The 25,897-nt window shown below is 59.4% G+C and overlaps 8 protein-coding genes across 8 annotated transcripts; all 8 read right to left on the reverse strand.

Moving 5' to 3' along the window:
- Positions 1-638: 638 nt before the first annotated feature.
- Positions 639-2,813, reverse strand: LDBPK_180070 (hypothetical protein, conserved; the record flags this gene model as incomplete). The annotated part of the gene is made up of 1 exon (XM_003859973.1): positions 639-2,813. The coding sequence occupies one exon, from the start codon at positions 2,811-2,813 to the stop codon at positions 639-641; it is 2,175 nt and encodes a 724-aa protein (XP_003860021.1).
- A 1,145-nt stretch (positions 2,814-3,958) lies between these two features.
- LDBPK_180080 (hypothetical protein, conserved) lies at positions 3,959-5,398 on the reverse strand (the record flags this gene model as incomplete). Its single annotated transcript, XM_003859974.1, has 1 exon — positions 3,959-5,398. The coding sequence occupies one exon, from the start codon at positions 5,396-5,398 to the stop codon at positions 3,959-3,961; it is 1,440 nt and encodes a 479-aa protein (XP_003860022.1).
- Positions 5,399-6,769: 1,371 nt separating this feature from the next.
- On the reverse strand, positions 6,770-9,208 carry LDBPK_180090 (alpha glucosidase II subunit, putative; the record flags this gene model as incomplete). The annotated part of the gene is made up of 1 exon (XM_003859975.1): positions 6,770-9,208. The coding sequence occupies one exon, from the start codon at positions 9,206-9,208 to the stop codon at positions 6,770-6,772; it is 2,439 nt and encodes an 812-aa protein (XP_003860023.1).
- Positions 9,209-9,994: 786 nt separating this feature from the next.
- On the reverse strand, positions 9,995-11,368 carry LDBPK_180100 (hypothetical protein, conserved; the record flags this gene model as incomplete). The annotated part of the gene is made up of 1 exon (XM_003859976.1): positions 9,995-11,368. One exon carries the CDS (start codon positions 11,366-11,368, stop codon positions 9,995-9,997), a length of 1,374 nt encoding a protein of 457 aa, XP_003860024.1.
- A 500-nt stretch (positions 11,369-11,868) lies between these two features.
- LDBPK_180110 (hypothetical protein, conserved) lies at positions 11,869-16,326 on the reverse strand (the record flags this gene model as incomplete). The annotated part of the gene is made up of 1 exon (XM_003859977.1): positions 11,869-16,326. The coding sequence occupies one exon, from the start codon at positions 16,324-16,326 to the stop codon at positions 11,869-11,871; it is 4,458 nt and encodes a 1,485-aa protein (XP_003860025.1).
- A 1,506-nt stretch (positions 16,327-17,832) lies between these two features.
- Positions 17,833-18,216, reverse strand: LDBPK_180120 (hypothetical protein, conserved; the record flags this gene model as incomplete). Its single annotated transcript, XM_003859978.1, has 1 exon — positions 17,833-18,216. The coding sequence occupies one exon, from the start codon at positions 18,214-18,216 to the stop codon at positions 17,833-17,835; it is 384 nt and encodes a 127-aa protein (XP_003860026.1).
- A 973-nt stretch (positions 18,217-19,189) lies between these two features.
- On the reverse strand, positions 19,190-21,301 carry LDBPK_180130 (hypothetical protein, conserved; the record flags this gene model as incomplete). Its single annotated transcript, XM_003859979.1, has 1 exon — positions 19,190-21,301. The coding sequence occupies one exon, from the start codon at positions 21,299-21,301 to the stop codon at positions 19,190-19,192; it is 2,112 nt and encodes a 703-aa protein (XP_003860027.1).
- A 2,029-nt stretch (positions 21,302-23,330) lies between these two features.
- On the reverse strand, positions 23,331-25,568 carry LDBPK_180140 (hypothetical protein, conserved; the record flags this gene model as incomplete). The annotated part of the gene is made up of 1 exon (XM_003859980.1): positions 23,331-25,568. The coding sequence occupies one exon, from the start codon at positions 25,566-25,568 to the stop codon at positions 23,331-23,333; it is 2,238 nt and encodes a 745-aa protein (XP_003860028.1).
- Positions 25,569-25,897: the final 329 nt, after the last annotated feature.

Below are 25,897 nucleotides of genomic sequence, written 5' to 3' on the forward strand. Positions count from 1 at the left end.
TGAGGGCGTACAGGGGGTGGGGGTGGGGGCGGGGGGCAGCCCTAGACACACAACCCGGGAAGCCCGGGAAGCCCGCGCAGCGCGCGAGAGATGTGCGTAGTCACAACACTGCGTGCAGAGCCATGGTGTGAGGAACGACGTGGGTTGCGACACCCACGCTGAGCGATCCGCGACTCTTGCGTAGCATACCGCGCACCACACACCAGGCAGAACGCCCTCATCGCAACCGCGGTCGGGTGCGTGGCTGCCGCAGTGCTAGCTGTGTCGTTGGCAGCACGTCATCTTGCCGCTGCCGGAAGCCGAAGTACGGACAGGTGCCTCTGCGGAAACGGGGTGGCGATGGTCAACTGTCGTCTTGTGAGCCGAGCGTCGGTGTTCTTCTGTTGTGGCACGGCTGCCGCCAAGAAGAGCAAACGGAGAACAAAAAAGAGACGCACACGCATGCTTATTAGTGAAGCCATGAAACAAAAGGAAACAGTAAACTGTACAAGCATGATCAATGGAGAAACACTGTAGTCTACATGGGTGAAAAAGAGGGCATACCCTCGAGAGCGCAAAGAAGAGAGCTGCACAGAAGTGCGCCTGGTGAAATGCCTGTGTGTGTGTGTGTGGGGGGGGGGGAGGAGGGAGGGGGCCTCTCAACGACGGCGTGGGGGTGGCTTTGGGCGGTTCACTGTGTTCGCACATCGCGGAATATGACGCGCCGCGACGTCGGGCGCAAAGCGGCGCTGGCAATGGGGACAGGGCACGTAATCGGGATTCGTCGAGTACGTTGGTGGTGGCAAGTCCTTGGCGGTTCCGCCTGCTTTCAAGACTTGATCCACCTGCCGAGCCTCGCGCAGCGCGCGGCGAAACAATTCACTCTCCGCCTTCCAATCGCGCTTCGGGGCAGTCGGCTGCGACCCGGCAGAGGGCTTCGCTGCGGCAATGGCCCCCTCTGGCAGCCGCTGCTTTGTTGCATTGAAGACGCGCCGCTTCTTCTGCGAGCCGCAGATGCGCTCATGCTTTGCCAGAGACTCGGAGGCAAACCGGCGACCACAGTGACTGCACGGCACCCGCTCCAGGTCATCTTCAGCGTATGCGCGGGACTCATCATCAGTGTGTTCTTCGGTAGGGGGGCAGGCGCTGCGCGTCGCGGGTCGTGCCGGAGCGGCAGAGCTGGCCACCGGCGCTGTGGTGGTTTTGGCTGGTTCGCTCGCAGAGGGCTGCTGTGGCCTGCTTGTCATCGCGGCCTTCAGGCGTGCAACATGGGATGGCGGTAGTGTGCCGTCAGCACGACGAGGCGGACCACCGTCTTTTGTGGTGGGCACCTTCAGTGCCTCTAGTCGCCCTCCGCAGTCCTCGCAAAAAACAGCCGTTGTGTCCTCCACAGTTTCGTTGCACTTGGCGCAATAAAGCACCGCCTTGTGCTCAGTAGAACCTCCCGCACGGAAGGAAGGAGGCGTAGCAGCTGCTCCTGCTGCTGCAGGGGCTGGGGTGAGATCGGCATCGCCAAGCGCGGCGCCGCAGTTGTCGCAAAAGTTGCCGTCGGCGTCGCTGATCGCCTCGCACGCCGGGCACACGACGCTGCGCACCGTTGACGCGTGCTTGTTCGGCCCGCCTGGGGTACGCTCATGCGCCGACGCGCCTTGAACGGGCTGCCCGCACGTTCCGCAAAACCGCGAGCCATGCGGGATGCGCTCCCCACAGTGCTGGCACGGGCTGGAGAGCTGCTTGGACACGAAGCTGTGACCGCAATCGCGACAGAACTTCGCATCGGCGTCGTACTCCACTGCATCGCACTGCGGACACACGCGGCTCTCAGCGGGGAGGGTGGAGTGGCGAGTGAGCCGGTTGCGCTTCGGGTGAATCCAGTCCTCGCCGGCGGAGGAGGTCGGCGGGTCTTGCTTCTGCTGCTGCTTCTCACTGCGCGGTGTCTGATCACCGACGCTGGCCTTTGGGGCGGCAGTCTCCGCTGGTGTCGTCGCCGTTGTGGACGTTGGACATCTGGCGCCCCCAGCCGCCTTTGCCTTGCGTGGAGAGGTTGGCTTGGGTGGATTGTCGGGGCGGCATGAGCGCAAGTGCACCACTAGCCGATCTGGCAAGAATCTGCGACTGCAGTTGGGGCACTCCTCTAGGTTGTTCATGAACTCCTGGAACTGCTCCTCGGCCTGCTCGCGCGGTGAGGCGCCGGGGCGGCCGCGCCAATTCACCGTGTCGGGGTGCTTTGGAGGGTGGCCACGCGAGCGTGGGTCGGCGTTCTGCCACTGTGCCAGCTTCTTTTCGTAGCACTGCGGCACGTGGATCCCGATGGAGGCGGTGCCGAACTGCTGCCCGCACAAGTAACACGTCGGGAGAAGCGGGGGGCCGGGGGAGAGCGACCGGCGTCCGGCCGCGCGCCGCGGCTCGCTCTTGGGTTTGCCGCCTCCTGGTGTGCTACCCCCACCCCCGTCCGCCTTCATTTTGGAGGGTGGGACGCCAACCTTGCCATCACCTTTGCAGCCGCGCAGGTGCACGGGCAGCCGGTCTGGCAGAAATGTGCGGGCGCAGTGCGGACACGCAACTAGCTGGGAGTTGAACTCTTGATATTGTTCTTTATTGATGGCCTCAACCGAGGCACCGTTGCCGCCTTTCCACTTAACCGTGTCGGGGTGCTTGGGCTTTGGGCCTCGGACAGCCGGGTCAGTCACTTCCCACTGACTGAGCTTCTTCTGGTAGCACTGGGGGACATGAATGCCAATGGAGGCGCTACCGAACTGCTGACCGCACAGATAGCAGACGCGGAACTGAGGGCGGTGAGCCGCCGGCTTCACCTCCGTTAATAAAGGAGGCATCGTTTCTCTCTTCTCGCGGCTTTGGAAGGACTAGTGCCACGTCCGAAAGAAGCTTCAAGTGCGCACGGCTTTCACCCGCAGAGAGTCCTTCTTTCCACACCCCGCACCGGAGACGGGGAAGGGCCAAACAAAAAGGCAAAGTGGAAGAGAAACGGTGGTGCAAAGGGGGGAGTCGCGGCGAAGGCGAAAGGACGACGACGTCTGCGCGAAACAGGAACGGTCACCGACATGGGAGGTGGGGAGTGAGCGAGACCGTGGCATAGAAAGCGGCTCAGAACATGATGGATTGCCATGGCAAGGGGGCGGGCGAGGGCCCCCGCTCAACCTCTGAGATGATGTCTACACAAAACAGAGGTGGCGGGGAAAAAGGAGAGGCGAGCGGAGCACGCTGGAAGGCAGCGTGCAGAGAGAGAGAGAGAAAAGCCGCGGGTCGGACAACACAAAAACGGAGATCTGGTGGAGTCACCTCCGCGGGAGCACGAAAATATCGGCTACGATATCTCCACGTTGAGCTGAAGATCAGTTGCCTCCATCGCGTTTCGTTTCGTGATTTGATTGGGGCGCTGCACGCCCATGTATACACGAGCCAAGCATAGTAAATAACCCCTACACAGAGGCGGGTGGGGAGGGGGGCGGTGCGGGAGATGTGGAAGCGATATCGGATGAGGGAAGAACATACAGGAAAAGAGGGTGCTACACGCCATTAGTGCTGCTAACGGCGGAAGAGAAAATCGAAGATAGGGGGTGGCACAGACGCATACCTCACACACCAACAATCAGAGTTACCGGCAGCCGACACGGCAAGCAGAAAGGCACACGCACGCCCCCCACCGAAGAACAAGAGACACACGGCACTCGTGATCTGGAAAAGCACGCATCGGCCACAATACCAGGTCGGGAGCAGAGGAGCATGAAGAGGGGGACGAGAGGTGGAGGGTGAAAGACACGCACCAGCAGCTCAGAGACGGGAGAAAGCGGAAGAAACCCAGCTTTGTCTCAGTCGCGAGCATAGGGTTGTGCACCCCTTCAGTAGACTGGCGAGACGCAAGTAAGCACGGGCATAAGCCTCTTCCCATCCCTCTCCCTGCATCCGCTCCATACAGTTGAGAAAGAAATATAAAAAAAGTGAAACCAAGGCGCTACGTCTACTGAATCGCTGTGGGACCGGGCTGCGTGACGTTCGATGGGTACTTGGCGCCCTCCAGCGGCTTGATGCGGAACTGCTGACCGGGGTAGATCTCCTGAGCAAGGGCCTCGAGGCCATCGGTGCGGCCGAAGCCCGGCTCTGCCTTCGCGCGATAGATGCCGAACTTCTTCGCCGCCTCCTCCTCCTGCCGAAAGGCAGCCTTGTCCGCCGCCTCCAGCTCCTTGAAGGCGATGTCCAGCTCATGCAAGGGGGCGAGCTTTCGGATGCCACGTTCAACCTCGGCAGCCTCGCGGATGGTGTGTGGCGTGTACGCGATACGCTCCCAGCTCGCCAGCCGATCGAAAAGAGTGCTACGGCGGTTCACCTGATCCAGCTCGAAGGTGAGGACGTAGTTGTCGTCGAACCACGGGTTGGGCACCGTCCAGGCGGCAAGCTTGCCAAAGAAGCGACCGAAACCGCGGTAGCACGGCACTACAAGGCGCTTCTCGAAGTGGCGAGCAATCTCCCGGAACGCCTCCACGTGGCTCAGCGTCTGCGGGCCACCAAGGTCGAACTTGTAGCGCACGGCACGGTGGGACATGGAGCACCGCACGACGGCACGCGCGGCGTCAACGACCCACGTGGGCTGCACCTGCGTGTTCGGGAAGCATGCTGGGTAGATGTAGCGGCCCAGACCGCGGTAGCGGTAGTTCTTGCCGTATAGTGGGCCGAAGCGAATAATGGTGGCGTCCGGGTGGTTGGCACCGACGGCATCTTCTCCGCGGGCGCGGAAGTCGACGTAGTTCGACTCTGATGCAAAAGTGGCGTCGAGGCCGTTGCAGAAAATGACACGCTCTGCTCGTACGCTGCGCGCAGTCCAGCTGACGTTTGTAGCGCCGATCAGGAACACGTCATGATGGCTATTGTTGGCGTATTCGGCGTGGTAGTCGACAGCGAAAATAAGAGTGTCGCTCCCGTTTGCGGCGACGTTGACTTGAATCCGGTCTGTCACGTCGCACTCGTGCAGCTCTAGCTTGTCTGGGTGATTGCGCAGGAGGCCGTCAAGGTCGGATCCTTGCGGGATGAGCGTGGGGTAGCGCGTGGTGGCGCGTACCTTTTCGATGTCTGGGTGCTCGCACAGCTCCCGCACAATCTCAGCTCCGAGGTAGCCGCTGGCGCCAAAGACGGTGACGCGCTTCGCTGGCTTCGGGTTGAGGCGACGCCGCTCGTGCGGCAGGCGCACAGCAGGGTTTGGCAAAAGCATCGTAGCCCAATATGGGCCGCGCTCGTAGCCGAAGCCACCGCCCGTAGTCTTCGGCTTCTGGGTCGGGTACATTTGGCACAAGTCCTTGCGGTCGAGGAACATGGACTCGGGCTGGTGACCGAACGGGTCCCAGAAGGTGCGCACAGCGCCTACGGTGGCGACGGCACACGCCGACCTGACTGAAAACCGCTGCATGCCTAATAGCACACGTTAATTTGAAGGGTTGCTGTGTTACTGCCTTTTTTGAGGGGCTGAGAAACAGCAACTAAGCAGAATGGGTCGGGGAAGGAGAGTCAGGCAAGAAAGGTGTAAGACAGCGTGCTACACGCTACCGTTTCTTCACCCCTCTCTACTGTGTTTTGTGTGTGCGTACTACTTATCGCGGCCTTCGCTCACTTGTCGGCAAGGCTGCGAGTGTCTGTTGCTTTCGCCGCGACGCCGGTAATGCTCGGGCAGCGGGAAACGGGGAGGGGAAAAAAAAACAAGAAGCCCGAGAATAAAAAAAGATGCTCCTATACTGCTATGACCTCGGTGCTTTGCGTGCGAGCACAGCAGCCAGCGAAAAAAAAAAGTGCACGCACGCGGCTGAGCAACACCAACAAAAAAAGTATCAGTGCCGAAAACGAGCGGAAGGAAAGGAAGGAAGGGGTCGGAAAATAGAAGCAGAGCTGAGGAGCACGGCTGCTTGTACATTTTGAGCGCAAGAAGCTACGCGTGGGGGGGGAGGAGGAGGAAGAGGAGGGGGGAGGGTCCGCATTCGTTTTTGAACGGAGAAAACTGAAATGAGCACCGTATCCTCTAAAAGCGTCTGTGAAACGTTACACCAGATGCGTCTACCGCCGGCCTGGGCCCCACAACACGCTTAGGCATCGTTCTCTTTTTAGTTGTCGTTTATGTTCACAGGTTCAACTAATCTTCTTAGGCACCTCTCGGCCCCCTACAGCGTGTGCTCCCGCGCCTGACACGACACTATTGGATGAAACACATGACCACAAAAAGAGCTGCACAACGAGCATGCAGTGCGCCTTGCCACCTGTTCCGGGTCGCACAAAGAAGAGTGTGATGGCTTTCGCTCCTCACGTCTCCCACCTGCCCGCGACAGAGCGCTGCGAACAGCCAAATTATCGTCTTCCCTTGTGTAGCCTCATATCCCCAGAAAGATTTCTCTCTTGTCGCGCACAATGTGTGCTTCATGGCTGCTCTACGCCTCGCATTGCAGCTCTGACGCCCCCCCCCTTCTCAGGAATCGCGCATTGCCGTTCTCCTCGAACAGCATGTGCGCGTAACTAGCACGGTCGTGGCGCAAAAGGAGAGGCGGAACATCGATACGCATCGCTCAAAAGAATACAGGGCAGAGAAGGTAAGGTGCACAGTCATGGGTAAGAGAACAGGGTGGGGAGGTGAGCGTGCATGCTTCCACTCCTTCTAGTACCCATGGCGATAGAGGAGCAGTCTATAGGTCTGTTATCGACTCCCTCATTCGGCGCCTAGGCACCCTCGTGCACAACACCACCAGCAGCCGCACCAGGCTATCGACATTGGCTGCGTATCGAAGCGCTGGGGCGCCTATTCATTCTCAAACGAGATGATCCAGTCGGCCGCCACGAGGACGCTGGGCTTGCGGACAACCACGGTCTGTCCCAGCTGCTCGAACTCGAGCGGCGTCGCCACCTCCGTCTCGTCCACGCGGGTGTTCAAGACCGCCTTGCTGACCTTGCCAACGTAGCCGTAGATCACAACACGCTCGACGGCGTTGACGGCGTTGTAAAGCCCTGAGGTCCCCGGGGAGTTCGGGTAGGCGCTGTTCTGGAGCACCTGATTCGAGTAGGAGAATGCGCGGTGCACAAAGGCGCCCTTTTTGTAATCGTAGGTGGTACCATCGTCAATGTACAGGTCCCCGTAGCTGTTTCCCTGCGCGTTGAGGGCCACGAAGAGCGTGAAAGGGTCCAGGCGGGCTGCAAAGCTGCTGCGCCGAAGCCGCAACTTCATTGGGACAATGTGGCCACCACGCAGGAACATCGGTATCGTATCTTTGTCCACTGGCATTGTGTGCTGTCCGACTGCCAGCTCGCCCGAGAAGTAGTTGTACCACAGCGCTTCCTTGGGCAGCGGCACCGTCACCTCCGTCACGCTCGGCTTCACTACTGGCCGCACTAGAATGGAGGGGCCGAAGAGGTAAGTGTTCTGCACCTCGCGCAACTCCGACTGCCTAGGGAATTCGTAGAAGAGAGGGCGCATGATGGTGTTGCCCTCGGTATGCGCGTGGTAGAAAGTAGTGTAGAGGTACGGCAGCATGGCGTACCGCAGCGCCAAGGCGCTTCGAACAAGAGACTGGGCCTCAGCCGAGAACGTCCACGGCTCGCGACGCTTCGTATCGAGGTGGGAGTGGGCGCGGTAAAACGGCACAAAGACACCGGCCTGCATCCACCGCACAAACAGCTCCTCCTCGGGGTCGAAGAAGAAGCCACCAATGTCGCAGCCGCAGAAAGGGTAGTTTGAGATGGACAAGGAGAGCAGCTCTGGAATGCTGTTCTCCAGGTGGTCCCAGCGGGCCATGTTGTCGCCCGTCCACATCGCCGCATACCGCTGCGACCCAGAAAAGAAGCTTCGCGTAAGGATGAAAGGACGCTCGGGCGCCGTGTTGGGGCCGCCGGCTTCGAGCATTCCTTTGTGGACAGCCTGGACCGAGTAGAAGCTGTACGCGTTGTGCACAAAACGATGCTCGACGGTATGGCCATTGTCCAGGCTGTGCACCGCCGTCTTGGGCATGGTGCCCCTCTCGCCACCGAACACTGACGGCTCGTTCATGTCCACCCAGGTGTGGATGTCGCGGCTGCCGCCCGGGTAGCGGTCATCGTGGAAGAACTGCGAGTACCAGACGCGCGTGCGTGTGTTGAAGAAGTCCGGCCACGAGCTGCTCCCCGGCCAGCATTTGCCCACGTAGTCCTCCCCAGAGGCATCTTTGACGTAGTAGCCACCCTTCTGAGCCTCATTGTGCACGTAATACCCCTCGTCGCGCTTCACGTGCGGGTCCCTGACAGTGACCAACTTTCGACCCTTGGACGCCAGGGCGTCCGTCAGTGCCTTGGGGTCAGGGAAGGTGTAGGGGTCCCACGTGAAGTACTTTTTCTTGTCGGTGTGCTCGATGTCAAGCCACAGCACGTCGTACGGCATATTATGAGTATCGAAGCCCTCGTCCACGGAGAGGCAGTCCTTCGTGTTCAAGTAGTTCCAGCGGCACTGGTGCAGTCCCAGACTGAAGTAGGGTGGCATCACCGTCGCTCCAGTGAGAGCCGCGTGCTGCTGCTGCACCTTTGTCGGAGTGGGGCCCGGCAGGAAAAAGATGTCGATCGCGCCGACCTCGGGCTTCCATTGACACGACGGTGCCGCACTGTCGGCGCTGACGCCCACATTGGTCTCAGACGGGTTGAGAAAGAGAACGCCGCACGTGGACTTCGGCGCGTACGCCATGATAAAGGGGATGACGCCGTAGAGCGCCTCGGTACTGTTTACCGAATACTGGAAGGTGTCCGTGTTGTACATTTCGTACACGTTCCCCCCTCGCAGCGGCAGGTCCGCTGCGTGTTCGGCCAGGCCGTACATCGTCTGTGCAGCAGGGAATGTGAAGTTGACCTCCGGCGCCGCCATCGCGTCGGCGAATGCGGTCACCTCTACGAGTGAGCTCCCGTGGCACGAGAACTCGAAGCGCACATGCGGAGGCGCCATGCTAATCGTCAGCATGCACTTCCCGTGTGGGATGCTCCACTGCGCGTCGCTAGCTCCTTTGGTAGCCTGTAATGCCACAGCGTCTGGCAGGATGATGCCATCGGGCTGATATGTCCACTTGTCCCCCGGCTTCGCAGTCAGTCGCACCACATCGTTTGGGTAGCCGATCGCCTCCAATGCCAGACCGCCCTCTGTCGTTACCACGGTCACCGCCGAGGCGACGGTGGTCACCAGCAGGAGTAGTGCAAAAACAATCGGGGCCATATGAGAACGTCGCATCCCTGGCGGCGGTGCCAAGCCACGGACGAGGGTCGAAAGAGAGAGAGGACTTAAGGAGAAGTGTACAGATAAAATAGCGCCTGCTGTGCAAGCGTATCGTGCAGCAAACGCGCCACAGCCAACGGGCCCACGATGCCAACCGTCCAGTGTTGGGCCGAGAAGGGCGGCGGGGGTGCGTCAACAACGCAGATCGGAACGCAAGAAGAGAAGAAACGAGCATAAAAGAAGAAGACAGAAAAGACTATTTCACAGAGGGCCCACTCTCACACTGGAGGAGGAGGGGGAGTTGGCCCAGAGAGAATACCAAGGTAAGAAAGAGTGCCCCTGTCGATGTACAGCGCGTGTCCGTCACAACCAATGGCATGGGGAGAGTGAGGAAGGTATCAAGCAAAAAGATGAAGAGCAGAAACGGCCAAAGAAGAACATTGTGTGAGAGAGCGAGACGCATGCGAGCAGCACATGCCCAGGGACACCGTAGCCGCAGAACGGACGGGAGGGAGGGGGAAAAGCTGAGATGATCAACACAGCAGACGCAGTGAGAGAGGTGCACGCTAGGCTCAACGGCTGAAGAGGTGCACTGTGTTACTGCTCGTTTCATCTATTCTCTGTGTCGGTGTGCGCACGTATTACGGCACGTTGTGCCGATAAGGAAGAGCAGCCGGTACTTCTTGGCCAGCAGGTCCTTGCAACCGCCTGCAACGGCGCGCGCAGGTGTTCACATAGCGCGCGCCCATCACCGGAGAGAGGATGTCCCTCTTCGTTTCCTAGCACAAGACAGGTACACTACTACCGCTGGCGTCGCAGCTCCTTCTCGTCCACGTAGGTCAGTGACGCGTTGCGTGCAAACTCGACGTGCAGCTTGTTAAGAAATTCGGAGCCCCGATCGCTGCTCCCGACCACGGCTGCCGTCTTAGGGTCTGGTAAAAACGACGTGTTCAGCTCCGAAATGAAGAAAGTCAGCAGACCGGCCTGCGGAAGCACCAGGGACAGCTCCAGCCCTTGCTTTTGCGCCGCAGTTACACAAGACATGGCGGAAAGAACGACCGTAACAGTGAGGTTCGGGCACCCCTTGCGACACAGCCGCACCACCGGCGCCAACGTCTGCTCCACCGTGTAGCGACTGCCGTGGTGCAGTACAGGGTAGTGCTCGAGGAAGACGATGCGGAAGCCGCGCTCAGCGAAGGTGTTCATGTCCGCCAGAACTTCATCCTTGAGCAAGAGCTCCTCCTCCTCCTCCGGTGGCGTACCCCTTCCTGTTGTACCATCTTCGTCGATGTGGCGCCGAGCCGCCGCCGCCGCCGCCGCCGCCGCCGCCGTCCACTCGCGTGTTCGGCGCAGTAGCACGTCTTCAATAAAGTAGAACCGCAGCTGGCGCGAGCCGTCGCTGTACTTGGACGCCTCCGACCTCTCTTCTGAGGTGGCGGAGCGGAAAACGCGGGATAAGATGCGCCGGTTCGACCTGGCCCACGTGACACCCGCCGCTTCCAGCACTGTCGCGTCGGACGGCATCACAAAATGCAGCGGCGGCTGGGTCTGGCGATGGCGCATGCTGGCCAGTGTAGACTGCAGAATCTGCGTAGAACGGGGACTGAGCTGGCCACCTAGCGCGCCGACTGCGGCGCTGAGACGGCGCTGGAGGTCTTCCGTGCTCTGTTGAACCAGAGAGAGTCTGCTCTGCTTTCCCTGAAGCGATCCTGCCAGCGAGGACGCGCCGACGCTGCTGTCGTTGTCGTCCACACGACTCCGCTTCAGCCTGCTAACGGAGCTGCGAGCCAAGGTGTCGGTCGCATTCTGCACGTCGTAGTGAAGCACTAGCGTGTTGGCCCGCAGCTTTTTACCACCTGGTCTACTCCAGCGCACAAACACCTCGCAGCCTGCGGGTACCGCTGCAGGGTCAACCACGACCGTCGTCTCCTCACATCTGACAGCGTTGGCGACTTGCAGCTTGACGCAGATGGCGCGTTTATCGAGGAGGATGGTGTCCGTGGCGGTCTCCAGCAGCGCGATGGGCGTGCGAGGATCAACCGCGACAGTGGACTTGACACCTGCACGTGACGGAAGGGCCGCCCTCAGGGGGAGCCACAGGGTATGCGGGCTCAGCTGGTGTTTTTGCGAAAACTCGGCGAGGCTGCACTCCTCGCTGCACACAAGGAGGCTCATGATGCGTACACGAACGCAGCCACGGCACCGGAGAAATCGCTGCCTATAAAAAGAAAACGTTCATTGGGGGTATGTGGGGGGGGGGGTGGAAGCGCAGTGAGACACCAGGAGCTGCCCTAGGAGACCATGACAGAGAGAGAGAGAAAGAAAGGGAGGGTGTAACAAAGACGCGCCCCTCCAGTGACACGCAACGAGACGAGTCGGCAGCAGAGCCTGCCCCCCCCCCCGCTCGAGTTCTGTGCAGCACATGAAAAGGCTGCAGGAAGACACGCATCCTCCGGCACTTCTCCCAAACGCGGGCCCTCCCACAAAGCAGTTGATCGCCTCGTTGGCTGCCAACTGGAAGACAGGCGCGCACACGCACACGTACACTGTTTGCTTCCGTTTCTCCGTCATGCAGTCTCGCAGTCACACCTCCACAGTGAGAAGCTCACCATTCAAGCAGCACCACAGCGCGGTGTGCCACGTTTGGCAATAAAGAAAATGCCCCGTACAGCTGTCTACATGACATACCAGCCGTGCGCGCGCAGGCGAGATTCGACTGTGTCTTGAGCGTCCTCTACGTCCACGGCGGCCTCTGTGGCAGTGCGAGGCACCATCATGATGATGAGAAACGACGTTGTTTGGATTGTCGTGCTGGAAAGAGTGACCTCCCCAAGGTAAGGTCTTCCTTCCACGGGCTTACAATGCACAGCAGCTGTCAGGTAGGCGTCTCCTTGGGCGCCGCCGTTGGTGAATATCTTGTCAGAAAACTCTACGTCAAAGGCGCATTGGCCGTTGTTTGTCTCGTACCGCACCGGCGGCGCCGCCGGGTGCGTTCCAGGCTCAGCGTCGTGCACCGTCAGCATCGCAACAGCGAACGATCTGGGCGGAATCTCCGGCGGCGGGAACCGCAGCCACTGCGGCAGCATCCATATGCAGGACGGCACTTCCGGCACAGCGACGACTTTGGTGGAGTTATGGAAGGCCTCCGAAAAGTAAAGCGGCGACATTCCGCAGTTGACGAGGACAAATGGTGCCGTGTTGGATGGGTACTTGGCAGGATCCTGCAGCTGCGACGCGAGGGAGTGCAGTCGCTGTTGCAGGTTGTCCGTGCTACACGTCTCTGCCACCACCGGCAACGGCATCCCGTTGCCGCCGCCCTGGTGGTGCGGGTGGCGAGTGCCGATGGCGGACATGGCAGTCTTGAACTGTGCTTCATCGAATGTCTCTTGCTGCAGCTGGGTGCTTGCTCTGGTCAGCAGCGCGAGCCACGTCGCCGTAACGCCGGCGTTGTCCAGCCGCTCCAGTACGAGACGAACGATCGCTGTTTCGTGGGCATCGTCGAACGTGTTCGGAACGGGCACCAGAATCGACTCTGTGTGTGCTGCGCGGCCGCTCAGCTCCCACTCGGCGCCGTGGGTACAGCACATTCGCTCGACATCGTCGAGTGTTTGGCACGTCTCCGATGTGATGGCGCAGAGCCGCTGGTACGCCTGCTCCTGCGTCTCTGTATCGCAAGACCACCGCTCCACCAGGTTCGGCTGCGCGCACACCTTCAAATTCCCCTTGGCGCTACTGCAGAGGTACAGTGCGACCAGCAGGTCTCGCGGCGACGACGGGGGTAGTCGCATCCGGTACGCAACGAAGACACCCATCGGCTTTTCGGTGTCCCCTAGTAAACCCGCCACGGAGGCCATTCCGGTGTCCGTCAGCGGCGGTGGCATAAAGTCGAAGAAGCAGCCGTAGACCTGCACCGTGAGCAGCTCCACCTGCGGCTGATAGTGCGGAATGTCAGAGACAACACAGTTTTTCACCCCCATGGCGACGTAGGTTGTGGCTGTCATGTACGAGTGCAGTGACTTGCAAACCGCCGCCACAGTCTCGCGGCACTTCGTCACGGGCACCGTCACGCCCGGCGACCCGTGGTGCTGTCGCGGGCTCCATGTTGTCGCCGTGGGTTCGGGCGGAATGGCACTCAGCACCGGCAGCAGCTTCACCGCGAAGTCCCCGTGCGCTGCAACTAGAGGCGTCACATCCACGTTCTCGACGCCGGGTACGTTGACGGGGTTGATGCCGGCCATCGGTTTCAGGTCTGTCTTATTCAGCCGGTACATCATCCACAGCGTCCAGTCCTCGCGTGTGTAGACATTGACGAGGCGTCCCGCGACGACTCGGCGCAGGCAATGCCACAGCCCAGGGTCGGAGCTGCACGTACAGCCCAGCAGGTAGACGTTTTCCACTACACCGTAGGCCCCCACCCTCTCCAGCTCTCGCAGGCACTCTACAATCACGAGAGAACCGAAGCTGAAGCCGACCAACGTCACCGGGCGGTTGCCGCGCTGCTTGTCAAGCAACGCGACTGCCAAGTCCTTGCCGGTGTAGGCAGAACGGTTCGACAGCGTCGCAAAGGTGTTGTCGATCACGCCAGTTGCCCACACAGCAAAGAGTGGCAGCTTAAAGGCGCCCACAAGAGACGACAAGGCATGGAAACCCGTAAAGATGGTGCCTTGCATGAGCATTTTCTCGGTCGCGGTGCCCACAGCCTTCATCATCAACGTGTCAGCAATTTCGAGGTTCACATGGATCGTCTCCCCAAACTTCATGAGGAAATCGTCCTCCCATTGCAGCACGTACGACTCTGTTGACCCGAGCAGCTCGCTGCGGCGCAGCACCGACTGCCACAGACCCACCTGCTGATCTCGCACCGGTCGACGTGGGTCGAAGATAGCCGAGTAGCCACTCACCCCGATGGCGAGCGTCATCTTCTCCGTGGCCAGCGCGCCTGCACTACCGAGCCGCTCTACAAAGTCCTGGAACACAAGCTGTACCGCATAGTGCGCCATGTCGACGACGCAAGTGAGAGAGAAGAAAAGCCCCGGCGGCAGATCCACCGAAAACTGTGCCCTGCTCGGCGCGGCGGGAGTCAAGGACTGGCACGTCAGCTCCGAAAGGTTGTAGGCGGAGGCAAAGGCCACATTTACGTTGTTGAGAGAGCTGACCGCGAACTGCGCTCGAACGTAGAAGCGCGGCGTGACGGGCTTGCTGCTTCGGTTCACCACCTCCACAATGTAGTACCCCTCCGCCCCTGCAAGGCTCCACTCGCTATTGGTGAAGTACGTCAGCGACGCCTCAGCAGGGTACACGCCAATCGGCGAAGGCGTCTCGGGCCACTGCTCGCCGTTTACCACACCCATGTCGCGCGTAAAGACGTCGTGCGAGGAGCGATTCACGAGCGAAACGCCCAGCTTCCGCCGCTGTTTCACCTCCTGCCCGTACTCCAGCTGCCGCTGAGGCAACTCCTCCTTCGGAAACGTCACCTTGCGCGCCTGCGGCGCCTCTCCGTCGCTCGCTGGGTACAGCTTCAGGTACGTGTACGGCTCCACATGCATCTCAAGCGCCACTCCCCACTGCCGCCGCGTAAAGTCGGAGCTGGCCAGGTGCCCCTCCATCCAGTTCTCGGCCACCGTCGGGTCGAACTCCAGATCGGCCTTCTCGCACGCCGCGGAAAGTACCCAGGCGCCGAAGAAGTCGCGCTCCGCACGCACCCAGATCCGTAGCGACGTCGATATGGCGGTGCCAGGAGAAGGCGTGGCCACGTAGCAGATGATGAAGCCGGCGCCGGTGGGATGCGCAAACCGATTCATGCATGCGAGCACACCCGCGCGTCCCGGCGCAATGACCGCCGGCGGCGCCATTGCCCACACGCCGGAAATCAGCTTGATAGCTTTGAGGCGCAGCTGGCAGCCGTCAAGGTTGTTCTCCACAGCAAAGACGACGCGGCGGCGACGCTTGTGGAGCGGAGACAGATTTCCGACGTGCGACATGGCGATCATCCTCGTGTGCAACGGGACGACGACGCCAGGCTTCGAGTCGTCCTCGAGTACCACGGAGAGGTCCCAGGACGTGCCAGGAGTACCGCTGCCTTTCTCCACCGTCTGGTGCGAGCACGCAAGGCGGTGAACCACCTCCTTATTCAGATCAGCCTCCTCTTCCTCCGCTGTCGTCGCCACCGCCGTTTCAAACGCCTCGACCTCGCCCACGGAGCGTAGCATGAAGATATCGGAGTCCGTCGTGCGCCGAAACGCTTTGTAGCCGCCTAGCGAGGCGCCTGTCACACCGAAGATGGCAGTCACGTTGGCAGCGGTCAACGCCGGTGTAACAACGGAGGCGAGAGCGGCGGCGTGGGTAGCGGCGCCGACGATGGTCGCAAAGACGGTTGCCAAGGCCCCGGTGCCGAGCACAGCACCACCCACCGCCCCGATCACGCCCAGAGTCGTTGCCGTGGCAGTCACGAGTGCGGCGTACGCAGGCCCCACAACTGGTGCGGCCAGCCCGCCCGTCACGAGAAGGGCCGCGCCACCGAGGACGGAAAAGCCGCCGATAGTCGCGGCACGCGTCAGACTTCGTTTTCGTTCCTCTTTGCTCTTCAATACCCCCTCCTGCCGTGTCACATCGACCTGCTCGGCAGCGGCGTCGCGGCTTGCTATCATGTGCAACTGCGCGAGCGAGTTCTCCTCGCGCTCTACCAGGGAGAATGGGATTGACAAAATCCAGGAGAGCCGCCGCGCTGCTGCCCGAAGTCGTGCGTCATAGGAGCCGAGCCTCAGTGCAAGGTTGAAGGGCAGATTCACGACGACCCAGTCCAGCGAGGGATTCAGCACCACGCACAAAGCCCGAACGTCCTCCTGCGTCCATCGCTTCTGATGAAGATCAGAGAAGGCGTATGGCGGCGGCAGAAGAAGACCGTCGAGAAGGTTGCGCAGGTTCGTGTCGTCAACAACAACATAGAAGAGAGACCGGATAGCAACGCGGTCCTCAAAGGATATGGTGCTTAGCACCTTTGCGGCAGGAGCATCAATGCTGCCGCACAGTCGCTCCATCTCCTCCGTTGTTCTCTGCGGACGTTGCGGACTCCATAGGTACCTGTAGCTCTCGAAGAAGCTGTAGGCGGTACGCTGAGCCGCTTTCGTCTCCATTTTGCCCTGTGGATTCCTTCGCCACGCCGAGGAGTGGCAGCGGCTGCACCGGACGCAAAAAAGAGTGTCTGATCCGGCAGGCAGAACGAGCAAGGCTCGAAATGTAAAGAGGGAGGGCGAACAGGCGAGTTGCCTCTTTGCAGCTCAGTGCGTATACACCGATGCGCACATGTGGCGATGCAGGTTCCCGCTGACGGCTCACGGGAGATGTTCCGCCTCAGCTCGGTGGTGAGATGCAGGTGTCCGTGAGCATCAAAGAGCGACCGAAGGCCTACCTCCCCGAGAACGAAGAAAAGAAAGCAGGGAAAGGAACAGAAGGGGTGTGCTTCGTACGTATACACGTACACGTACACTTCGCCCACACGTACATATATATATATATACGGTCGTTGGCGCCTCCGTCTCAGGAATGGCGGATGGCCAAGGCGCGATGAGCAGAACAAAACAGTGGCGGCAGAAGTAAAGCGGAATAGTCAGTAAGAGAGACAAGTCATGGCAAGGGTTGTGATGGTGTGTCGCTGTGTTTGTAATGGTGGCATTCCCAATGAAGAGAGAGAGTCGAAGGGATAGCAAAGGTGTGGGAGAAATAGGAAAAAAGGAGAAGCAGGTGTGTGGTAGTGGACGGCTGTGCCGAGTGTGACCCTCTCTCCCTCTCTCGCTCTTCACAGATATCGCATAGAGGTGCGGGGAGAGAAATGCGGCGTGTCCGCTAAAAGAGGAAGCGGAGCACGCAAAACGACGGCAGCAAGAAGGCAAACCGGCCTTGGCCCCCTGTCGTGCACCGCATTACTGCGGTCCGTTGCCGCCGTCCCGCCTCTGAATGTTCAGGACAAACTCTCAATACGTATATATATATATATATATGCACGTATATGATAGAGCGGCTCACGCACAGCATCAAATACCACACGACAGCGATGGTGATGGTGCCACCTATCCATCTGATCACGTAGCACGATCGTGCTCGGGGCTACGAGGCTTGCGCATCCAAGCATGCGCACACACAAACAGTGTAGCAAGGACGCACAAAACGACGAAGAGGCGGGGAATATCCATTAAAGACGGGCAGCCCAAAACACGTGCGAGAGAAACAGAAAGATAGACGGCAGAAACGGCAACGGAGTCCGAGAAGCAGCGAGAGAGAAAAAGGGGTTCTGCCAGCACACAGTTCTCGTGCCACTCCCGGTCCTGGAGGCAACGCCGGCGACGGCGAGACGCTGCTCACGCGGCTCTCCGAACAGTGGTAGCGCACAGTGACAGATGACGAAGTGCGGACAGGCCGAAACACACACTTCACAGGCGCCCTCGACTCCGTGCAGTAGTGAACCGTTGGCGGACGCTTTCTTTCCTTCTTTTCGTGGTACTCGGAGAAACAGATGTTGCGTCTCTCTCTGTCATTGGCGCGCATCGCCGCTAGGTCTGTTGCGGTGCTACTTGAACAAGGGTAGGGGTGCACGCTACGCTCAAAGTGCAATCAGCCAGAAATGAGATGCGACCCGAGGATGTCTACGGCCGCTTTTCTTTCCATTGCTCCATAAACGCCTCGTAGTCGAAGCATCCTTCACTCACAAAAGCCCATACCTCCTCCGTGATGTCCTCGTGACGTTTCTGCAGCAGCGTAACGACTTCTTCAATTGATTTATACTCTGGACACGCAGCGAGCACGTGCGCGTCAAGTTCCTGATCTACTTTCTCTAAGAAGGATGTGTACACAGTGTGCTGATCATGATCATCCGAGACGGTGTGCAGGGGTGGCACCGACTGCCATACCTGCTCGGGGTCAAAGGAAATCATAAAATCTTCGATGACGCCGACAACGGCGTCGAAAGCCGCATCCTCGGACGAGCCGCCGTTGCCGCAGATGATGAACTCGCCCTCCTCCGTGTCCATGAATGCAACGTGCAAGCACGGCGGAGGGGAAGGCAGGCGGTAGAATGCTCTATCGATATTATAAGGAGAGTCTTTTTCGGGGGGAGGGGAGAGGGTGACGTGATGTGCTGACGGTGGTGGCCTTGCAAGAGTGGATCGATGGGGATAGAGGGCCGCAAAGATGCACCAAGAGTCGACGCAGACAGCCAAGAGGGAGGGAGGCGAGAGGGCACCGGGAGCACCCCTGCGCCCTCCATCATCACGTTATACCCACCGAATTCAAAAAAAAAAGCAGCAGTCTTGCCGCCGATTCTAGTGCTGCCGGTGTCCCGTCGCACACAACGCATGCCTGGGAAACACGCGGGTGTGACAAGGAGCGGTCATGCCATCTGTTCTGCTTGTTTGCGTGAGTGTGGGCGAAGGGGCAGAGCGTGATCAACACAGAGTATCATTGAAGCAGAGAGCGCCAGCACCATGCTGGCTCGAAAACCGCCTCAACCGAAATGAGACCGAGAACACACACATGCACACGTGGGGAGCCACAGCGAAAACAAGAATATATATATATATATAGATGAGCTCAGATCAGCCACAGCAGACAGTCTCACCGCGAGCACGCCCTCGCTCAGACCAACACCACCGTAGCCTGCCTCCCCCCCCCAGAATCAATGGAGTAGCTTCATAGGAGAAACAGAGAATGAAGAGTGCACAATGTCGACGGCAGCCTTTGATAATAACACGGAAATGAGATGTAACGGAGAGCAACGTTGCACACCAATGCGCGCAAAACACAGGCACAGATGCGGATATAAAGCGCGGAGAAGCAAGCGGAATGCAGCCGGTCCCGACATTCAAGAACGCAGGGACCTCATGATAGTGCATGGTTCAACATCCCAATAGTGGAAGGCTAGTCTATGTAGCCCCTCCCCTCCTCTGCCCGCCGCCGAACTCTTGCTTACCATCCGCAGCTGAACTCTAGAACACAGTCGAGTGTCTACTCGATCGTCACGCGCTTGGCTTCGCCTCGCATGCGTTCCTTCGCTTTCCTGTGTGGCGCGCATGCTGGAGGAGCTGCCACCGCCGCCGCTGCCCCAGCCCCTGAGGTGGGCGTCAGACTTAGCGGCTTCTGAAGCTGTCGTGCCCGGTGCTCGTTGAGCTTCTTCTCGACCATCACCACATCAGCATGTGTAATGCGGATGAGACGGCTGGTGCGTGACACCACGGCCGTGTAGTCTGGCAGAAAAGGGGCGCCTGACAAGAGAACATCCGCGCCAAGGTCGGAGAAGGAACGCAACTCCGTTCGTATCTTTTCGCGACCGATCATCACCTCGACGCCGCCACTCAGCACCAGCGTGAAAGTGCTGCTCGGCTGCCCGGCTCTGTAAAGCACTCGCGCTGGATCGGCCGTGTAGAGGTCCGGCAACGCAGCTGCGATTCCCCAGAGAGGCGTGCTCTTGCTCTTCTCACCGTCACTGATCTGGTCGTTGACTTCCACCACCAAGTCGCCGATCTGCTGCAGCAGAAACTTGACATGAGCAACATTCCACGTTGCAAAGTACACGTAGGCCCGGGTGAGGTAGTAGGCGAGCGCCCAAAGCTGATCCTCAGAAAGACCTTGATCCTCCGACTTTGATGGCACGCCGTACGAGTAGAAGTTCACCCGCGGCGGCCGCGCCGGAGGCGGCTCAATCGTCGACTCGTCGAAGGTCTCCGCGTCCGACAGCAACTTCTTGTCACCCAAGTACTCGTCCTCATCGTAAATCTCCGACGCGATGAGCTCCTCGATAACGTCCTCAAGTGTCACAAGGCCAATAAAAGAGCTCGGCTCCATCGCGTTCGAAAGGAGCGCCATAGGGTGAATGGTCTTCGGCGTGCGCTGTGCAGGTGCGGCATGCTTGCTGCCATGGTGCATGTGGTATGCACCGTAAGGTGAAGCGCCTTTGCTGTTGGAGGCCGTTATTCCGTCACGACCTCGCCGCTTCTCCTTCGCGCGCTGCGGCGAACTATTTGGCGAGCCACGCCGCTGGTCCGCGGTAGCGGCGTCCGCCGACTCCACAAAGAGAAGCTGCGTGTGATGGTGCTCGAAGATGTACAGCATCTCCTGCAGAAGGGTGTCTGCCTTCACCACTAACATGTCGCGCGGGTGTTGCAACACAAAATCACGCACTGTCATGTCGCTGTTGTGGCCGAGATAGGAATTGTCGATAAGGTCCTTCACGTAGAGCACACCAACCACATTGTCGCGTGACCGTTCGTACACCGGCACGCGCGAGATACCGTACTCCCACAAGCGACGCTCGAGCGCTGTGTCGAGCGGGGTGCTCGCCTCTAGCATGACGGCCTTCCCTATCGGTGTCATGGCCGCATCTGCTGTGACCTCGTTCATGTCCATCACGCTCAGCATCATGCGCACCTGGTCCATGTCGATGCCCGACTTGTCCGAGAACTTCTCGCAGTGCATGCGGATGAGCTTCTTCAGCTCCTGGCGGTCGTATATCTGCCCTGCCTCGTGTCCCACCATCCAGTCCAGCATCATCCCCAGCGGCTTCGAGATGGGCCACAGCACAAACAACGAGACCTTGAGCGCTTGCAGACTCTTTGCGCCAGCCCACAGTGCGTTGTTTTGCTTGTTGCAGAAGCTCATGGGGATGATCTCACCAAAGATGAGCACCACAAGTGTACCCAAGATGAAGTTCACGAGCTCACTGCCACCCACAATCGCAGCGACGAGCTGAGAGGTCAGCACCAGAGTCAGCATGTTGCCCACGAGCAACGTCGCCAAGAGCTGGTGGCCCAGCATGCGTACCGGCAGAATCTTGCGCGCGTAGGTGCGGTCAGGCTCCTGCCCCGCACCAGCTATGATTTCCAGATAGATGGTCTCCATCCCAAGCAGCCCAATCGTGAGACCGCAGTACATGGCGGAGAGCAGAACCGTGGTGAGGCAAAACAAGATGAGGACCCATTTCGGCCATGCCGCGTAGCCGCTAGCTTCGTTCTCACTCGCGGTCGCCTCTATCGCAACATGGTCAAGCAGCCATAAGGCGAGTGCAAGCAGCCATGGAGAACTGCTTTTCGCCGCCGTAGCAAACGGCGGCTGCATTGGCATGCCTGGTGTGGCGCGACGGAGTCGGTGAGAGCAAGCCGAGCGGCACAAAAAGAAAGGAGAGCGTTGAGAATGAGTTGAATTAGGTCACAGCGCGAGACGGAGAGGTGCACGCAAGAGGCCCAAGACGGAAGACAACCAAGCAAGAATGTATAGAAGGTACCTTTCCGGTCTTGTCAGGTACGCACATGCACCCACACCCGCTGCAACAGCATCAGCGGAAACCACACGATAACGGGTGTACGAGCGACACTCGAAGAGCGAGCGGCGGACACAACAAAAAGTAGTTGAGCAAAAGACGAAACGCTCAGCCTGTACGGGGCGTGCGACATGCACTGAGAAACAGCGAAGAGGGAGCCGCGGAATCGTCGACCACGTGTGGGCGTGAACACAAGTACGCGAACGCGTGAGTAAAATCACAAAGAAAGCAAACAGATCGGTGAGAGGGTCGAGTGGAGGCGGGCCTCTTTTGCAGCAGACGCGCACAAAAGCGAAGGACAAAATATCAGAGAGGCGGCAGATGTGACATAGGACGAGGAGAGGTGAGGAGGGCTGCCAGTTGCCGTCGGGGCACTTGTTGCGTGCTGCCCTTGCCCATGGCAACGTTGAACAGCTCTTGGTACGCAGAGTAGGTGAGAGAGCGCGCGAGGGCTTTACCTATCACGTATGGAGCGGTACACATTCGGAACAGGTGTGGGCGTGAACACAGAGAAGCGCCCTGTGGTACACGACAGATTCACCACAAGGCGTGTCTTTGTTTCTTGCTTCCCTTCTTCTCCTCCCCATTTCATCGATGCTGCCGGCCACCTCAGTGCGTGGCATCAGGGTTTGGCACCCACTCTGCGGGGAAGCCACGCAGCATGCAGCCGGCCCTCGGAGACGGCTGGAGGACTCCTAGCGTCGGCGGAGAGGGCCCGGGCTAGCGCTGTGCCGAAGAGACGTGCGGTCATGACCGCGGCTGTACCAGCTCACTAAACACCGTGTGGGCAATTCGACAAATATGAGGATGCGCCTACCTTTTAGCGAAACATTCCTTTTACGCCTTCGCTACGTTGCGGCGATGCCGAGAGCAATCGTGCACCCCGCGTGCGCTGTGCGCAGTAGAATTGCAGTGGGCTGACCGAAGCCAAACAGTGTTGGTTGATCCGGTGCCGCGGCATGGCTCTATTAGAGCAGAGGCAGATGAACTAGTGTTGTATGCGTCAATCTGTGGACATGCTTGTGATCCAATGAGCATGTCCATCGACTTATATGGTTAGCGCAGCCGAGAAGCCGGGGCAACGTGAAGAAGAAAGAAACACACGGACGTACGTCACAGGGAGAGAGCAAGAGCGAGAGACGGGGCGCGAGTCTTCCAACGACAAACAGCGCGGATAACCGTCACCTCTGGTTGCTTCTCGGCAATGAAACGAAACAAAGCGGGAAGCGCCAAGAGGCCGAGAGGCCGTGCTTGTTGGAGCGCAGCGAGTATCTCACGCGGCTATCGCCTCTGCCGCTCCCACGCTCCCGAGAAGCGGTTCGGCTGTTGGGGAAGTATCTTGCCCGTGCGCCCCGACCGATACTGCTTTTTTTTTCTTTCGGTATTTCTCTCCAAGTGGGTTGTCTTGCCTTTGGGGGAGTTGCTGGCGGCATTTCATTACCTCCCCCTCACCCCTTCTCACTTTGCGGCTTGGCAGCTCACAGGTTGACTGATTTCATCCTGCCCCCCCCCCGCTACTTATATTGTCTTCTACGCAGAATTGGGCTACTCTGCCCACACTGACGCCTGAGCTTCTCTCCTGCAAACGACAGTCGGCCCACCCCGCGCGAGCGATGAGGAGGAGGAGCACATATGACCCGCGGAGAGACGAGACGTTCTGCAATCACCCAGCCCTAAACTTGTGCACCGCATAGCAAGGTATATCTCAATACAAAGCCGTGCTTCCCAAGACCACAACAGAAACGCACAGGCTTCTCCCTCTCGCTTGCCTCAGCACTGGCCGTCTGCACTGGGCCAGTCCCTCCCTCTTTCTCCTATCGGATGCACTCCGCGCTATAGCATCTTCTTGCTCGTGGTGCCGTACTGTCTCTGTAGCGCTTGCGCGCTATCCGTACGGTGACCCAGGAGGCTGTCACGCTCGCTGCTGGCCATCGTGCTCATACCTTGACGAGATGCGGAGTGGCGCAGCAAGGTCGGCACGCCAGGGCTGAGGATGCGCACGTTGCTGCTGCGCTGACGACTAGCGAACTGGTAGTATTGGTACTTCTCGAAAAGCACCTTTGGGATGCTGTATACACGCGCCGCCGTGATCACAGCAGCGCTGTAGTCCGGCACAAAGAACGGCGTCGTGAGGGCCTCTTCGCCGATGTAGTTGAAGCTCTGCAGCTTCGCGCGGAACGCCTCGCAGCCGACGAGCAGCTCCACGCAACCGCCCAGTACGAGGAGTAGGCGGTCGGAGCGGATGCCGCGTGAGTACAAAATGTGCGATTGGTCGCTCACTGCGTTGAGGAACTGGGCGTGACCGCCCTTGAAGAAGAACTGCGAAGATGACAGCGTCCCCTGCACACCGCCCGTCTGGGAGCTCGTCGTGCTGTTGCTGTCATGCATCTGGTCAGGTGGCGTGCTCAAAAGCATATCCGGTGTGCCGTTCTGCTGGCTGAGGGCCATGGCGCACAGCTGCAGATCTTTGCACTCGTCCAGTAGCAGCTTGATGTACGGCGGCTGCCAGCTGTAGAAGCAAGGAACCGTGCGGTTGAGGTAGTACGCGACGGCCCAGACCTGGGAGTCCGTTAGCGGAATACTCTCGGTGGGGTGGGTGAAGTACGAGTAGAAGTTGACGCGCGGCGGCGTTTCGGGCTCGCTCGGTAAGTGTAGGGTGTTGGGGTAGCGGTCGTTGCCGGGGATATCGACGGCGGCGTACCGCGGCTCGCGCTCCACCGGGTCATAGCTGTCGTACTCGTCGTAGATCTCGGACGCCAGCAACTCCTCCACAACGTCCTCCATCGTGACAATGCCGACAATTTTCGGGTGCGTCGCTGCAAAGCCGCGTGCCCCTGAGGATTCCATCCGCCACGAATCAAAGTCGGTCATGATCGCCGGAATCGCGGCGCCGATGATGTTCGCGTCCTCCTCGAAGACGACCGCCATATGCGTCTTTGCTTCCAGAAAGAACTTGAGCATCGACGGCAGCGACGTGGCGGCGCACACCATCGCGAACAGGCGGTCCTTCGCTTTGACCACCTGCGCCACCGTCAGCGGCGAAAACTCCAAGGGCGTGTTCACCGTCATCAAGTCCTTGACAACGAGGACGCTTTCGAACACGCCAGGCGCCGACTCGACCGGCACTCGCGAGCGGCCCGACTTCCACAGCATCTCCAAAAAGTCCGGCGTGATGAGGTCCGTGCCGCGGACGCACGTCGCCTTCTCGATCGGCGTCATGATATCGCGCACTTTGCGCTCATGGAAATCCATGGCGGCAAGCAGCAGCTTCAGCTCGGACTTGGCCATGTGCGCGCCATCGTCACCTTCGCGTTCGTAGTGCATTACCATCAGCTTCCGCAGTTCCTTCTTGTCGTACAACTGTCCTGTCTCCTCGCTGCCCACCACGACATCAAGGAACCAGCCTAGCGTGGCTGACAGCGGGTACGTGAGGATCATGGCCACGTTCACGAAAACGGAGCCCGCCGCGGCGACACGAAGGGAATACTTGGAGCGGCAGATCGACATGGGCAGAATCTCGGCAAACAGTACAATGACTAATGTGCTTCCGATGAACTTCCAAATACCGGAGCCTTTGTTGTCCACCACGTGCGTTCTCGTGCCCCGAGTACGGATGGCCTCCACCACATTGAAGACATCGTTGAACTCCTGCACGATGAGGACGTTGCACAGCATGTTGGATATGATGAGGGTCGAGAGCGTCTTGTGCCCTTGTTTGCGCAGTGGTAGCAAGGTCGCGGCGTACTTGCGATCCGGTGTCGGCCCACTTTCGGCGATGATCTCGAGGGTAAAGGTGTTGGCGCACATGACACCAAGGGTCAGTCCGGCAAAGACCGCAGACAGAAAGGCGTACATGCAAATTCGTAGCGAGTGATCCAGCAAGGTGTAGACGCGCTTCGTCTGCTTTCGGTTCTCGTTCGCCAGTTTCTTCTCCGTCATCTGTGAGGGGTCTTTGATGAAGGAGTTTCCGTTTGCACCGAGCGTCGCGGCGAGAAAAACGCCGTACGCGGCGAACAGGATGCAGAGCCGAATCGACCGCACGGCCGAGGCACGAGAGTGCCTTGCATTCATCTTGAAAAATGTGGGAGAGGCTGGTGTGTGCTTGCGTGTCTTTCCCGCCCTTCGCCCGTCACACGCCGCTAATCCTCGGATCTGGAAGGAGGCGGCACGCGTGTAGAGAAAAAGAGATAAGCGAATGGAGAAAAACAAAACATAACTGGAGAACCCGAACTTACGCCTCGCATGCCGTCGCGCAACGATGCCAAAAAGAAGTGCACGAAAAACCGCACAAACACAGAGATCCCCACAGAAAGAAGGCGCTTGCTCTGTCCTTTTTCTGCTCTATTGCCTCTCACTCCCGCTGCCTGAACAGAGCCACACGGCTAGGCACAGCACGCGGG

This window comes from Leishmania donovani, chromosome 18 (genome assembly GCF_000227135.1).
Source record: "Leishmania donovani BPK282A1 complete genome, chromosome 18".
Taxonomy (NCBI): Eukaryota; Euglenozoa; class Kinetoplastea; order Trypanosomatida; family Trypanosomatidae; genus Leishmania; species Leishmania donovani.